The following is a 16,814-nucleotide window of genomic DNA, read 5'->3' on the forward strand; positions in this document are numbered from 1 at the left end:
GCTGAAATGTAGAGCAAGGCTTGAAATGCTGGAGCAGCTCTGGCATTGCACAGATGCCTCCTGGAGCTGGAAATCTGGGCTGCTGGGAAGGTGGGCTGTGTCAGGGACCCTGAGGCCAGGCTGCCTCCAGGTGCTTCTTCCCTTCCCTTTTGCCATTCCAGTGCAAGCAGCCTTTGGGGCAGGGAGCACAAACTGGTCCCTGATAACTGAGGGGTTGGTGCTTCCCATCTGTGACGTGTTTAGTGGCCGTAAACAAATGCAGTTATCCCCAGGGATGTGGACAGAGAAATGGGCTTTGGGCAAAGAGAGGCCAGAGGAGATGTGTGGAAATCTGTGTGGCTGTTCAGAGGCTCTTGCAGGGGCAGCTCCAGCACTGAATGTGTCCCAGCCCTGCAACAGCCCCTGAGGGGGCTGCATGGAGAGGCCCATTTTGTAAAGGGCTCTCACACAGTGCTGCTTCTGCAGACTGGGGAAAACTGACCTGGGGGAGTGGAACCAGACTTCTCATTGTCCCAGGTGAGTTGTGTCCCCTCTGAGCCAGGCTGGGCTCAATACAGACAATGTTGTTCTCCAGCTGCACCAGGAGCAGTGCAGGGGCTTTATGGAGAAATTTCGGGTGGTTTTAGTGTTCTCAGGCAATAATTTGGAGATTTTGTGCTTAACCAGTGTGCACTAGAAATGTTTCCATGCTGGGGAAAAGAAGTATTGGAAAAGTGACAACAAGTACGTGAAATGCAAGAGCAGGGATGTGTAAGACAAAGTAAGATTTCTGAGATTTGGGACACTGAACCCAATGGAAAACTTCAGTCCACTCAAAGCCAGGGTTAATGTTTGCAAAGGAGGAGCGAAACGCACTTGAAGTTGTTGGCAACAAGCAAGAGCAGTGATCTCTGGGTTACTGCTGTGTCTGCTGGGAAGTGTAGAATGGGAGCTATGATCCAGAGAGCAGAAATGGGAATGACACAAGCTGTGGATCTTTCCTGTTAGTTGTGGGGACTGGGAGGATGCATTTGGACACTCTTGGCTAAATTACACAGTTTAGGGGTGAAAAAGGCACTGCTGGGGTATGGGTTGGACCTGATGGTCTTAGAGATCTTTTCCAACCTAAACAATTCCATGTTGCCATGATTCTAAGTGTGAATCATTACAACATGAAGGGTGGCCTGCAAAGGAGGGTGGACATTGCAAGAGAAGAGAGTAGAAAGGTGACACAGGGTGGTGAGACTCAACAGCAGCAGTCAGGAGGCTCCAAACACAATCTGGGAGGTTTTATGTGCACACAGTGATGGACAGAGGCTGCTGCTGTGTGGACACAGAGGACAGAATACACAGAAAATTAATTAACCAGGTGGAGGAAGTGGCTGAAGGAAGTGCTTATTTATGCTGAGGTGGCAGCCAGTAACGTTGGTGAGCTGGGAGCATGTGTCGATCTGCTGGAGGATAGGAGGGCTCTGCAGGGGGATCTGGACAGGCTGGATAGATGGACTGAGTCCAGCAGTGTGAGGTTTAACAAGCCCAAGTGCCGAGTCCTGCACTTTGGCCACAACAACCCCTGCAGGGCCACAGGCTGGGGACAGAGTGGCTGGACAGGGGCCAGGCAGAAAGGGACCCGGGGGTGCTGATGGACAGCAGGCTGGACATGAGCCAGCAGTGTGCCCACCTGGCCTGGATCACGAATGGAGTGGCCAGCAGGACCAGGGCGGGGATTCTTCCCCTGTACTCAGCACTGGTGAGGCCACACCTCGAGTGCTGTGTCCAGTTCTGGGCGCCTCAGATCAGGAAGGACGTGGAGATGCTTGAACGTGTCCAGAGGAGGGTGACAAGGCTGGTGGGGGGTCTTGAGCACCAGCCCTGTGAAGAACGGTGGGGGAGCTGGGGTTGTTCATCGTGGAAAAAAGGAGGCTCGGGGGTGACCTCATCACTCTCCACAGCTCCCTGACAGGAGGCTGTAGCCAGGTGGGGGTCGGGCTCTGCTCCCAGGCAACCACTGACAGAACAAGAGGACACCGTCAAGCTGCACCAGGGGAGGTTTAGGCTGGACACTATGAAAAAATTCTTCACTGAAAGAGTGATTGGGCACTGGAATTGTCTGCCCAGGGAGGTGGTGGAGTCACTGTCCCTGGACGTGTTTAAAGAAAGACTGGACGTGGCGCTCAGTGCCATGATGTAGTTGCTAAGGTGGTGTTAGGTCACAGGTTGGACTTGATGATCTCAAAGGTCTTTTCCAGCCTGGTTCATTCTGTGATTCTGTGATTCTGTGAGCTGCTTCCAATAAAACCTTGCATTGCCATGTTCTCCAGCCTTCATGCAGCAAGTGCACATCCCAGTGCACCATTTTGCAAAGCTCTGTGTCACAGTGCTATGCTGGGACTTATGGCAAGCTTACCTTTGGAGCTGGAACCAAACTCATGGTTTCTCCAGGTATGTCTGGATTCCCAGGTGGAAGTACTTCTTTCACTTCACAAGTTATTTTGCCTACTTTGCCACCCCGCTATATATTAGCAACAGGACTATGAATTTTCAACTGGTATTAAGAGTGATTTCCATGGCTGCAGCTATATTCTCCCCTCCCTACTCCTGAGAAAGAACATAGCAGAGGTTTTACATGTGCCAACAGGAATTTTCTTGGAAAGTCAGCAGGAAGTGGTCTCCTAAATCAAGCTCCTCTAGCAGAGGACAAGTGAAGCGAAATGGTGAAAGCCAGCACAGACCAGGAAAATGAGGAGGGGTGAAACTGGTTTCATATAGGTAAAAAGGAATTTTCTAGTATGTGGATAGAAATAGTTGGAGATAACCAGACTCATAATTGTATGTGAACACAAAAAATGCACATATTGGGTCTCTCCTGAGCTGTAACCATAGGGGGTGGGTTTCTTTTGGTGGGGTATTTAATTGCTGCAGGCTCCATTCAGTACTGCTCTGGATATTGTAGAGGCCTGTGCTGTTGTGTGGCTACGGAGGTAATTACAAATTCACATTTGGATCTGGGACGAGACTTCTGGTTTTGCCAGGTACATTTATCCTGATTTTTTTACTAATTAGCAGGTTTGTTAACACACACCAAGATCTGGGAATGGCAGCTGTCATAGGCATTGCAGCCCACCTCAAGCAGTGGCATTTAGCTCAGGGCAGCTGTCCAAGCTGGCAGGGACATGCTTTCAGTGCTCCTCCTCCAATTGCATTCCTGGGATCAGCTAAGACAAAGCCTGGTTCTGCTCCCCTGCAAAGTCAGTCATGTGGATTTGTTGTCTCCTAAAGGATCTATCCATTGGCCTCAAGAAAAGTAATAGATTATATAAGTCAGATGGAAGTGCATTGAAAAACAAGGATGTTTATGATATTTACATTGCTGGCCAAGAGGCAGGGATGTGCACTCACAGCCCAGAAAGCCAACTCCATCCTGGGCTGCACCCCCAGCAACACTGCCCAGGAGATTGAGGGATTGATTCTCCTCCTCTGCTCTGCTCTGCTCTGGTGAGACCCCACCTGCAGAGCTGTGTTCACCTCTGGGGTCCCCATACAGGAAAGACAAGGATCTGCTGGAGTAGATGCACAGGAGGGCCACAAAAATGCTCAGAAGGGATGGAGCAGCTCTCCTGTGAGCACAGGCTGAGAGGGATGGTTTAGATGGTTTAGCCTGGACAAGGCTCCAGAGAGACTTTATTTCAGCCTTTCAGTTCTTCAGAGTACTTTCAAAATTAAAAGAAAGATGGAGATTAAGTTTTTAAAACAACCTGTAGTGACAGGACAGAGAGTAATGGTTTTAAACCAAAAGAGGGTAGATTCAAACTGGAGCTAAAGAAGAATTTTTTTTACTGTGAGGGTGGTGAAACACCAGCACAGGCTGCCCAGAGAGGAGGTGCATGCCCCATTCCTGGAAACATTCAAGGTCGGGTTGGATGAGGCTCTGAGCAATCTTACCTAGCTGAAGTTGTCCCTGGTCGTTCCAGGAGAGTTCACCTAGATAACCTTTAAAGTTCCCTTCCAATCCAAACCACCCTGTGGTTCTATGATTTAGAACATACCCACTTGGGGTGATTATCACCATTTTAGCTGGTCTTTGCTTGTATCAGAATACCACCAAGGAGCATTGCACTATAACATTTTTAATACCAGTGTTGGAATGGATTTGACTGCCTTTTGGCTGGATTATCTGATGTACAGACACTCTATTACCCACAAATACTGCAAGGGGATTCTGTTTGCCACCGAGACTTGCAGGTTTGCTGAGCTGTCACAGCCGCAGGACCATTTGTGATGCTCCAGGCACTGCACAGCTGAGAGACAGAGTGGGAATTCCCAAGAAATAGAGTTACCAGGCTGCCTGTGAGGCTCCAAGCCCGAGGCAGGGGCACAGTGTGCCATGGAAACCTGTAAGGACAAAGCTGTAACCAAGGCCAGTGGGGTCCTCACAAAGGTTTCCTGGGTCACATGAGTTATGGGGATGGAGAGGGATATAACTGACATTAGGAAAAAGAGCCTTGTTGGTGATCAAGGCACGTGGGTAGTAAATACCCAGGAGAAAAGCTGGACTGAAAGGCTGTGGCCCTTAACTGCCCGGCTGAGGGAACTGCGATTTTAGGTGATGTTACAGGTGGAAAAGCAGATAATTCCTTGTATTGCCCCAAAATATATAACACCACACAACTGTAACCAGGGAATGAATGAACATTTTTAAAAACTTTGATCTCTGTGTTTCTGACCCTGATAATTTTCTAGTAGATTTATCTGGTACTTTGATAGTGTCCTAAGTCAGCAAGTTTCATCATTGCTCCCTTAAGTTATCCCCTGCTCTGGACTGTGTGTTGACCTGGCTGCCAGCATGCATTGCAAAAACCTGCCCACATTTTTGTAGAGGCTGGCACCAGTGTGCCAACCAGGGATACAGGAAACCCACGTTTGGAACTGGGACCCAACTTGTTGTTACCCCAAGTAAGTTTGAGCTTTCTGCTCCATATTAACCCCAGGAGTGGTAAATCATTTGTTTGTTGGGTAGACGGACCAGGGATTTCATGGAAGCATATTCCAACTTTTCAGCTTCCCTTGGCAAAAGCCAGCTGGAATAGAGATGCTGTCTTGCAATGCAAGGAGGGTTTGGCTGTGGTGTGGCAGTGACCCACTGCAGGACAGAACAGTGAGAGAAGGTGGTGGTGTCCAGGTTTAATAGTCATGGCATGGTGACTGGAGGCTCTTCTGACTAAGGGCTTAGAGACTGCATTTTCTGAGTCTTAGCCTAAGAGAATATGTAGTGATCTTTCTGTTTTAAAATCCATAACCATTATACTATTCCAAGAATTTTTTTTCTGGAAACAAAACCTCTGCCATATATAATTGAAAACTTGATCTGGCGATTGAAAACCAGTCTGACTTTGGAAGAAAATGCACAGAAAAGCATTTTGTGAAAATGACAAAGGTTCTCAGGAGGTGCATAAACAGCCACTTCGAGTCTTTTTGTTTACAGGAAATTGTCACACAGATGGGTTAATCCATCTCAGTCACCCATGAGAGAGTGGATTAGATAAGCAGAATTGCTCCTTCTCACTCCCAAAAATCTTTTCTTAATGTTGTTGAAAGGAGAAGCAGAGGAGATTGTAGCAATTCTCTCCTGTGGTTTAGATGGTGCATGAGTAGATCCATACATAAACACAAACAGGGTATTGTTTCCTGTTGGAGTGAAAGCTCCTCTGGACTCAGGCCCAGAGGAAAGCCAAAGCACAAGGGTTGAATTAAAACCTTTGGATAAGCTGAGATACATGAAGCCACACCAAAGTGAAATAAAAATATAGATTTTTAACTTTTAGTAGAAATATATGCTGAGTGCTGCAGCAAAGAAATCTTAAACACAGTTCTTACTGCAGCACTGTTGCTTTTCACAGAATTTCTTTACTTTAGACAAAATATAGATAGAACTATGTGCTTCACATTTTTTAGAGTGTTCACATAAACAATAAGAGCTGATAGAAACTGTAAATGCAAATCTGTGTAATACCTATGTAACACTTGTGTAAGATTCACAACTGCTAGAATTAGACCGGGATAGGTTAAGAAAAGAAAAACTAGACTAATGTGTTAGTCGTGTTGGTCAGTTAACAAATATAATCCACACTTCTGTAAGTTTAGAGAAGAAGAAGAAGCTGTTTTCTACTTGCTGTTTGACTGCTGCTGCTGCTGTTACTGCTTGGCCTTATCATGTAACCCCCTTGAACTCTGCCTTCAGAAAACTATGAGACTATGAAAGAAAGAACTTTGCAGGATAGGAGCCTCCTCTGCTCTTTCACCCTCGTCTGAAAAGGAAGGGGATCCCATCAAAAGCGCAACAGTTTCCCAATAAGAAATTTAAGAAAAATTAATCTCATTTTTTTCTGAATGTGAACACATGCTAAAAGCCCAGGATTTGTCCTGGTTTGATACTAGAGAGCTATTTATTCCATTGAGCACTTGATTTCTCCTCATATACTGGGTATGTTCCTCTATTAATTCACTGTTATTTTTGGTTCAGTGGGAAATCTTTCCCTTAAAAGGTTTGTGAGAAAGACTTTGGATGGTTTTGATAGTTTGACTTCCCCAAGTGTAATTACAGAGGCAAAAACAAACACATTTTTTGGAAGGAGACCAGAATGATGCCTGAACTGTGCCAGTGAAGCAGCATATTCACATTTGCAGACGCTGAATCTTTCCTCAGTCTCTGCACTTTGGATGACTTGGCTAATGCTGGACTAGGACCTGCTTCTGCTACCTGTCTCCAGACAGAGTCTAGACAGTCTAGGAAGAGTTCCAGTCCTAAATGCGTTCATCCTGTCTTGCTGTAGTCACCCCAGCATCCAGCTGGGAATGGAACAAATGAGGAACTCTTATTTCCTCATCTGTGAGTGATAAAGAAGATTTTGAGACACTTTCTAGACTTTCCCCATGGAAAGAAATTCTTCATCTGGGAGCTAAACTGTCTTCAGTATTTCTACAATATGACTGATTTCACAGAGGACTTCTGGTAGACCTTTTAGAGCATGCATTGGAGGACAGACAGGAAACATCACTGAAGTGTTTGTTAATTCATTGGAGTTGCTCCTCTGGGGGCAAGATTGGCCTGTATGAGTGTGCAGGGGGTACAGGTGGCCCCAGAGTGGGGCAATAGCTCCAGGTTGACTCTGGATGTGGAACATCATGTCTTAGGCTGAGGAGTGGTAAGAACACCAAAGAGCACCAATTCCAGTCTGACCAGAGATGCAGATGGTTTGCTTTGGAAGGAACGGAGAATGTGATCATTTTCTGCACAATACCAGCTGGGAATTAAACCAGTTCAGGATTTCTACTGCAGCTTGGTTGGAGGGGAAAAAAAAAGGGCACAGGTCTCAGTCTGATGTTGGAATAGGGTTCTACTGCTCTCTCCCTGAAATCAGCCTCTAGTTGGCTGCCTCTGTATACTGGGCAGGAATAGCATTCCAACAGCTCCTGCTCTTCCACCTGGAAGACATCCTTTAGTAAAGATAAAATTAGGCAGCATGGAAAGCTCAGAGTACCATTATTTACTTCTCACTCTTTCCTGTAAGTAGAGGGCATAAATATACAACACCTCCAGCACATGCACCAGCTCATTAAGACAGAATAACAGGTCCTAGTGCTGTGGTTAGACGGTATTTACCAAAACTATCTGCAAACTTTCACAGCAGTGGGCAAATACACAAAGGAACTTACAGGAACTGAGCTGCAGCACCAGAACAGAGGCAGCCACCACTGAGTAAGAACAGGAAACTAATATTTTGCAAAACTGCTGATGCTTCCTGTGGAAAACAGACTTTATTGTTTTATGTGTTCAAGATCACAGCATTGCACAGATTGAAAGGGAGAAAAACACCCTAATTCAGAGAGAGGTAGATACTTCTCTCTTCAGAAAGCACAGTACTCATTATGAGAAAGAAGCAGAGCAGCTTGATAAATTCCTCCTCTTCTCTTTCATTTCCCTGTACCCATGGCAATGATCTACCCTGGCTCATCTGTATTTTATACACGGATATATCACCAAGCCTTTTACCAGCTCCTGCCTTCCTCTCCCTAACAAACAATCACCGAAACCTATTTCCAAAACACTGACTGGGAGTATGGGAGGTGGAGAGTGGGGTTAAGGGAGTTCCAACATACATTAGGCTGTATTTCTGCACAGTTTGCAAAGAGTCTCATCAGGTTCTTCAAAGCCAGGACAAAGCTAGAATGGATGAATTACAGCTCAGGAGATGGGCCAGAGAATGAACCCTTGGGCTTTGTGGATTAGTTTTTTTCTGAGATCATATTAATAGAGAAGTATGGCTATTTCTCTAAGGTGGCAACAGCTGGGAATGGAACATTTATTTCAGTGATACAGAAGATTTTGAGACACTTTCTAGGCTTTCCCCATGGGAAGAAATGAAAATTTCTTCATCTGGGAGCTAAGCTGTCTTCAGTATTTCTACAACACTTAGTGAGGTACAATACAATAATCAATGAGGTGCGTGAACAAGGAGAGAGCAAAGATTAATCTAAACTCTCAATCCTACACAGGAACATTTAATCAGTTTATAAACGTGAACTGAAGCTCTCATTGAAATCTGTGAAGGCCAATGGGAAATGCAGCCACAGGGTTGCTGAGAGCCCCAAATCTGCATTGTGGCTACACTATGTCTGTAATGATATTTCATCCAGAAATGAGAGCGCTGCAGTGTCCGGAACATTTTACTGTTAGCCATGAACAAAGATTTAGGAACACACCTTCTCATAGAATCAGATGAAGTGTGTCTTTAGAGTACAAGTTTATAAAGTCAAATATGCAAAAAAGGGTTTAACCACAGGTTGTGTTTTGATATGTGTGGAAAATCCCAGTCTGACTGACTTGCTAGCAGAGTTTGAAGCAAAAAACCAGCACTGAGCCCCAGGTGTCCTGTATCTGCAGTCTTTAGTGCCTCAAACCCCTCTCTGCAGGGTAAAATTTTGTAAGAAAATTTGGTATTGCACTGTCAAGCAGTGGAACATAAGGAAATATTTGTTTGCTTCCCCTTTCTTTCCCTGAATGCAACCCTCTGTTCCTACTTTGCCATGGCTTCTCGAGCTTCTGCTGTAGGAGCACCATCAGTAGACCGGTGGTAAATGTGGACAGCCTTCAGATTTAGTGGTTTATCCACTGCCCCTCAGGACGCAGGGAGGAAGTGGGATTTTGCATTTGGTGGATTTGACAGAACATTTGCAGAAAAAGCAGACTGGCCCTGAGCTGTCTCAAGAATCACAAAATCACAGCATGGTTTGGGTTGGGAGGGACCTTAAAGACCATGTTCCAACCATGGGCAGGGATACCTTCTGCTAGGCCAGGTTGCTCTTGTGCTCTCTCCACCTGTTACACACATCCTTGGGTGCACCCAGGACAAGATGCCAGGCTGCAGAGCAGGGTTCAGCGAGTTGTCACCGAGAGGAATGGCTGGGTGAGATATGGACATCCAGGGTGTGGATGTCCACGAGACTTTTCAGATGCTCCAAGAATTCTGCCTGGCCACTCTGTGCCTCCCACACAACATAAGTCAAAAGAAGTAGCTTCTGCATCATCTGCTGTAGATGCTTTGGTTCTCTAAAGGTGTCCTAGCACAAGGTCCCAATGATCAGGCAACTTCCCACTGGATTAATGGAGAAACCTGCATTTCTAAGTGACTGTATGTTAACACCGAAGGAACTATGAATGTATAGTCTCATCTAATGACTCTTCTTTTCTCCACTTGCAGAAGTCACTCCATCTCCCTCAGTCTACAGGCTGACCTCTAAAGATGACCAGGATTTGGAAATGTGCCTTATCACAGATTACTCCCCTGAAAAGCTCGCTCTTAACTCGGCTGAGCAGCACACATCCGCTGTCGTGGAGGTGGCAACTGCTGAGAACCACGAGGAATCCAGCTACCTGTCAACCTACTGGGCCAAGAGGGATGAGATGCAGTGTGGTGCCAGCCACGAGGGCTTTGGAGAGCTGGAGGGCGAGGATCCTGAGAGTGGTAATGGCATTGCTGGGCATGTGAAGGGTTGGAGGCATTCTGGGCTCTGTGCTGTTGGTTTGAGCAAGACTGGGTTGCAGCTCCCAACCTTGCGAGCCGTGCTCTGCTATGGTCCCACAAGACAGGGGAAGGTTGCCTTGTTGCTTCTGTTTTCTCTCTCTTTCATCCTTGGTGGAAAAAAGATTAAGGTTCAGTAGACTGGTACAGTCATAGCAGAGAGATCTTAAAAACACGCTGAGGGAGATAGAAAGCTTGAAATTCCTCTGTCCAATGGGACACTGAAGTTTAGTTAGGTCATATTTTATGCTTGCCCTGAAAAAAGGAGAAAAGACTGCTTATGGGAGGGTTTGTTGGCCAGAAACTCTAATTTAGTCCTTCTAAGCAGAGCTATCTTTATAAACCTCTGAAGAAGTACATTTTTGCTGCTAATCAAATTTATTGTTACTCTCTGCAGGTGCCAGCGCTGTCTGTGTCACGGGGCTGTCCATGCACTTCAGGACAGGTATGTAACACACCATTTTAGGAGAAAAGTTTGGCCTGACTAAAGTAAATGCCTTCCCACGTTTTTGCTGATTTTCCCCGCTTGCAGAATTTTTTTGAAGCAAAAGGTCAGACTGGAAATTTCCAAAAGGGCCCCCACAGGCTTTAAATATCAAGGCTGAAAGTCGTGGTGTTAATGCAGCCTCCCAGATCCATTTTTCATGATAATTAATATCAAAAGATGCATAATTTAATGCAACCAATGTAGCTAGTGCCCACATGCTCTTGCTCTGACTCATCACAGAGCTGCTGCCCACCACAGAGTGACTCCAGGTACTGGGATGAGTCAGCACTGCCACATTTCAGACTTCAGAAGAGTTGGGTTATTTTTGGGTGCAGAAACACCTAATGAAGCAATAGCTAAGGAGGTGGTTTCTGCAGCTGTGCTTGGGCTTCGCTAAAGCTGGGGTGCATCTAAGCCAGCTCTGCCTCAGCTCGTGGCTGGGGAGGGGTCAGGGCAGGGCTGCAGCCCAAGGATCTGCTGCTGGTGCCACTTCAAAGAGCAGAGCCCGTGCCTGAGCCTGCCCTGCTCACAGAACAGCTGTGCTCTCACAAATCTTTCCAAAACACCATTTCAGGAAAACAGTCACCAGTAAACACGGCTGATTGGATCAGCCTTTCAGCTCTCTGAAAGGTTTTCAATCATAAACATACAATGAGTTTTTGCTGACAGCTCCCTACTTCTCCAGGACAGATCAATGTATTTTCAAATACAAATGGCTTTGTAACTTCGGATTAATATAAAATTCAAATACAATTGTGTTCTATGATTAAAATCAAAATTGCTTTCCCCCTGCCCATCTTTAAGAATTTTAGAAAGAGGAAGGAGGGCTGCCAATGCACAGTACTTAAAACCAGTTAGATGGCTGGCAGACTGGCGTATTGGATAATTAAGTGGTTACTGAACAGAAGAAATTAAAGTCTTTCAGTCCTGCTCCCTATCTCCCTTCCTGTCCTACCAGCTGACTCCACCACTTAACGGAGCAGCTTCATCAAGAAGGGCTTTTAAGTCTGTCTGGAACACGAGGATGTCTCAGTGCTCTTGTGACTCTCATTTTCTGTTTTTTCCAGATGAACACTTGAACACACTGTCTTTATCACAGCTGGGCCTCAAAATAGTTTTAATGAAAGGAATAATTTTTAATGTGCTCATGACGATGCTTATGTGGAAGAAAAAAAAAGTGAGTATGCTTGGGGGGCCGGTCTGAAAACATCTGGATTGTTTCTTCAGCTATGAATGCTCCTTCTCTCTGGAAGAGCTGTTTATGCAGTCTATCCATACTTCTTTTGTCTGCCAACAGTAAAATCCCTCTATTCCTCTGGCCATACCATTTTCATCTGCTCCTCAGGTACTCTTCCTTGTCCGTATGCAATTTTTTTTCTTTCAAGACATTTCTCCCTTCTCTTTCTACATCCATCCCTTCCCTTGCCTGCATTCATCCATCAGATTTATCCCCTCATCTGTCTCCAGCTGGGAAAGTTTGATGGTTATTGACTTTAATATAAGTCCTAATACATTAGGTTTTGCCCAGTGTCTCTTTCTTCTCTTTCTCTTGCCTGGACACTTCAGCTCTACAACTGTGCAGCTGTGACTGTAACCCAAATAATGATTTAACATCCCTTTGTTTTTGTTACAGGACTGAAAGTAACCAGGTGGTGCAGTCCTGAAGTACCAAAACCATCTGCTTTGAGAGACCATCGTGAGCAAGAGGGAGCACAGGGACATTCCTTGTGCAAGGGACATCACCTGCTGTTCTTACATATCACACCAGCCATTATATTCTAAGTTGCTTTATTTGCATTGCTATAAAAGTACTCAAAACGAAACATTTCCAGCATTCCGCCCTCCAGATGCCTGGGTCATTCACCATACAGCGTCTCTTTTGCATGAAGCAGACTTTGCTATAATTATACATTGCCAAACATCGCTTGTTACTTGCATTAAAATGACAACTTCTGCCTGGAGCAGTGCTGTTTGTTAAAAACTGCAGGCTAAATATCACCTGAACATGATTTTTTCCTATTTTGGTAGCTTTAGGGTATTCATGTCTCTTAGGGTTCACCCCCCAGACACCTTTTCAGGTGTAAATGAAACACTTTGAAAAACAAAGGGAGACTTACTCAGGATGCACTGTTCTGCCACCCTTTTCTAGATCAGAGCAAGATACCCCTTTTTTTTCCTCAAGGATATGCTGCAGGTCTCCCGGAAGTCCCAAGTTCAGTGAAACTGTCACCTCATTATCACAGAAAAGAAAAAAAAAAAAAGAAAAAGAATATTTGGGGTTTTTTTAAGTGTATCTGACTGTAACAGCTTCTTAATTTAAATCAGTTTAAGATTTGGCTTTGTGCTTAGTAAAAATACAAACCACTTTTGTTCTTTTTGTTTACTTCTAACAACCTGAGATTTCCCAAGTTCATTGTATAACAATTGCATAAAAATATACTGAAATATTTACCCGTCCATGCGTGCCCACCTTGGAACAGTGCTTGTTGTGATATCTGTATGCTGCTAATTCATGAACTGTACTGGCACCCACAAGAAGTCTTGGCACTTCTTTAGGCTGTTATCAAACAATTCTTACAAAAAAATGAGAAACGTGTTTGTCTTTTGTATTTGTTGTTCGAGGCATTGGTTCACCCTTTCAGCTGAGCTTTGGGGTGGAGGAGGGAAGGGGTTGGAGGGTGGGAACAAAGTCCTTCTCCAGGACATCTGTGCTGTGTCCCTGTGAGGACAGTGGGGAGGGAGAGAAAGGGGGGAGCCCCTCTCCCCCAAGGGCAGACTCTGTGCTGGGTGAAGACAACATAAAACATGGCTTGGCCACAGTGAGGAGGGCCCAGGTCCCTGGAGGCAGATTGCTGCTGCTGTGGGGGACACAGGACCCTGAGGTGTCCTGTCCCCAAGTCCCACTGCAGCACAAGGCACCTGCTTTGCAGTGAGGACACCAATGGACCCTCTTTGCCTCCAGGTTCTGTCTGTCCTGGCAAGTCTGGAAGGGAAATGTTCTCCGTTTGTGACATCAATTTCTCCAACGTCTTCTGAAGCCCCAGAGGTTTCTCTGTGGGGGAGAAATGAGAAGTATGCTCTGACAGAAACACACCCTCCCTGCAGAGCTTGAACCCTGCCTGTACCTCACACCAATGCCCAAACCCAGTGGCAGGAAAAGCCTCACTGGATCAGTGGGGGTGATTGTCCCTCACCCAGCTGGACTCACAGACTTCACAAAGAGCTGGTTTGGAAAGGGTCATGAGTCAAACACTTTTAGCCAAAAGCCCTGGTGCTTCATGTGGGAGGACCATGCCAGGATCTGACCCCACATTGCTGAGCAGCAACACCACAAAGCCTCCCAGGTCTCCTGCCTTGGTCCTGCACCTGACCACTGAGCAGGTGACCTGTCACAGCGTGACAGAGTTACTGACCCCTCCTGCCAAGGAGCGGCTTTAAACTTTCCATCTCTATTGCCCTGATTATTTTATAGTACAGATATTCAGGGACTTGTTCTCGTCTCTCCTTGACACAACCACCATTCTCATAACTCTCCAGCTGTAGGAAGCCCAGGGCTCCTTAAGTGCTGGATTCCAGGCAGCTCTTGGAGCCTACATTTCACTCATGATGAAATCTGCCATGTCACTGGGAAACAGCTTGAAGAAGCTGCCTAAACCATATTTGAACTATAAAGCAAGTCACTGCATTTCACAGATTTCCAACCGATTAACCTCCTTCCAGAAACTTTCAGGGATGTGGAAGAAAACTTTCCATACTCATCTACCTTTAGTATCACTTTTAAAATTAATATCCATCGTAAATTTTTTATGTTGCACTTCAAACCCACTCCCAAATGAAAGGGCAAGAGTTAAGGACTGTGCTGCCTCTGTTTCCACATCTTGGTCTTTCCTCTTCCAGGTTAAACTGATCCCAGGGACAGGATTTGTCAAGTGGGAGATGAGTTAAATGGTTTGACTAAAGTGGCTCTTGGCATGTGACCTGCAAAGCACTGGATTTGCAAGGTCTACTTCAAAGACACTTTCAGATATCAGGCTGCCAATCTCCCACCACCACAACGTGCCCCCCCTTCCCTGCACTTTCTTGTTTATTTCGAGATATAAAAACCTCAGAGCAAAGCAAAGGAAATAACACAGCAGGACAGGAGCTGGAAAGGGGCTCATGGCCCAGGTGGGGCAGGAAGAGGCCACAGCACAAGTTCCATGACGCCACAATCGAGATCTGGGTCACCACTGATGCTCGTCTATGCCTGACCACAAAAACCACTTCCTCTGGAAAGTGGAGCACAAATGGGGAGGGGGTGCAGGGCTGGGGTGGCACGTGGCAGGGAGGGGGAGAAGCTGTGGAAAAGAACAGCAGACGTTAGACCACAAGCCAAAGTGGAATGAGGTTAAGACATTCTGTCCTCCTACCCCTCACCACAGCCTGCACTTGGGGAGTTGTTTTGGGTACAGCAGGAAGGATTGAGCTATGTATAGAGTGGGCACGGAAAGGAGGGGAGAAATGCTTTATAAAGTGTGGTGGGGAGAGCTCTTAGAGTTGTGTCAGATTTCTGAATTTGCTGATAGATCTTTGCACCACTTTTACAGATTGAATCTGTGCAGAAAAATCCTTCTGCTTCTCCTGACCCAGATGAGAAGGAAGGATGAAGGGGCAGGCCAGAGTCCTCTGACACTGTCAGGGAAGGAGGCTTTGCATGGTCCAACTTTAGCATCTTCTCCCCTCTGTCACTGCCTGTCCTGCTATGGGTAGGAGATGAACTTTGTTTGTGTTTTCTCAGGGTTTTGTTGGAGAGAATATCCTGCTCAATATTTGTCATCTCTCATCAAACATGGCCCTGTGCACAAATCATCCTCTCTTATTTTCCTCCTCCTCCTTGTGCAACCAGGGACCCGAGTGTGGACTTTACAAGGACCAAAGCCTGAAGGTATCAATGGACCTGTTGAAGCTTATTCCAATGTGGGAGGAGCTCTGACAGGACTTGGATTTATCGTAGATTCACGGAATCCCAGAATGGTTTCATTTTGTAGGGACCTTAAAGAACAACCAGTCCCACCCTCTCCCATGGGCAGGGAGCTTCCACTATCCCAGACTGCTCCAAGCCCCATCCAACCTGGCCTTGGACACTTCCAGGGATGGGGCAGCCACAGCTTTCGGGGCACCCTGTGCCAGGCCCTCACCACCCTCACAGGGAAGAATTTCTTCCCAATATCCCATCTAACTCTGCCCTCTCGCAGTTTGAAACCATTCCACCTTGTCCTGTCACTACATCCTTTGTGAAAAGTCCCTCTGCAATTCTACTTTCCCCTCAAGAATTCTACAGTCGAGCTAACGGTGACTGGAGGAATCGTAAGCAGGTTAGAAGCAGGAAAAAGGGGGAGAAACAAAAAGATCCTTCCCAGCAAAGCCCCGCGTGTCCTCTGGCTCAGCCCCGTGCAGCTCCGAGCAGCGGCCAGGGGAGGGCCCAGCCCGGCAAACGCAGCGGCTCCGTGCCCGACCTGAGCATCATCACCCCCAGACTGCTGCTCCCTGCTGCTCCGGCTGCCCGGGCACGGCTCAGGGCCCTTCTCACGGGAAAGAAGAGCTGGGTGGATCATTTACCAGCCCTGCACCCTGTGAGTCCCTGCCTGCTCTCCCAGCGCTGCTGCCATTGCAAACAAGTCCACAAGTTGGTGGTGCTGGCATGAGTTCTTTGTTCCTGACACAGACCCAGACTCCATCCTCGAGGACAGTGAAGACCCTGCTCCCTCACACCTCACAGCCCGTGTTAGGCAAGAGATTTGGGAGCCCCAGGTTTCAGACTTTTACAGGTTTAATGGCTGCAGCACAGCTGGAAATGTTAAAAAGGTGGCAAACAGGAGCCAGAATAGAATTCTGAGAGGTTGAAGCCATCAGAGACCCAAAGTTCCATCTCCTCAGTGCAGCACATGAACATTTCAATGCCATGGAGCCTCAAGGCTCTCAAGGTTTTACCTCTCCAGTGTTTCAGCTGCAGAGAAAACCAGACAAGAAGCAGGATCAGTGTAAGGACAGAACCTCATTCATGAAGGTTCTACAGAGACCTGAACAGGCTCGATCAATGGGCAAAGGACAATGGCATGAGGTCCAAGGCCAAGTGCTGGTCCTGCAGTGGGGTCACAGCAACCCCCTGCAGCTCCAGGCTGCGGGAGGAGTGGCTCAAGAACTGCTCAGCAGAAAGGGACATGGCAGAGCTGGCTGACAGCTGGCTCAACATGAGCCAACAGTGGGCCCAAGTGGCCAAAAAGACAATA

General features: G+C 46.6%; 1 gene segment (V, D, J or C); it reads left to right on the top strand.

Annotated features, from left to right (window-relative positions):
- Positions 1-13,141, top strand: part of LOC121664469 — a 13,318-nt gene extending 177 nt beyond the window's left edge. Inside the window, 5 exon segments of the C gene segment in view lie at positions 1-516; positions 9,738-10,001; positions 10,456-10,503; positions 11,613-11,722; positions 12,179-13,141. The exon segment at positions 1-516 is cut by the window's left edge and continues 177 nt beyond it. Coding sequence covers positions 378-516; positions 9,738-10,001; positions 10,456-10,503; positions 11,613-11,722; positions 12,179-12,184 — 567 coding nt within the window.
- The last annotated feature ends 3,673 nt before the right edge of the window (positions 13,142-16,814 follow it).

The sequence above is a fragment of the Corvus kubaryi genome, unplaced genomic scaffold (assembly GCF_017639235.1).
Source record: "Corvus kubaryi isolate FWS band 111438036 unplaced genomic scaffold, C.kubaryi_AGA036_p1.0 37301, whole genome shotgun sequence".
Lineage (NCBI taxonomy): Eukaryota > Metazoa > Chordata > Aves > Passeriformes > Corvidae > Corvus > Corvus kubaryi.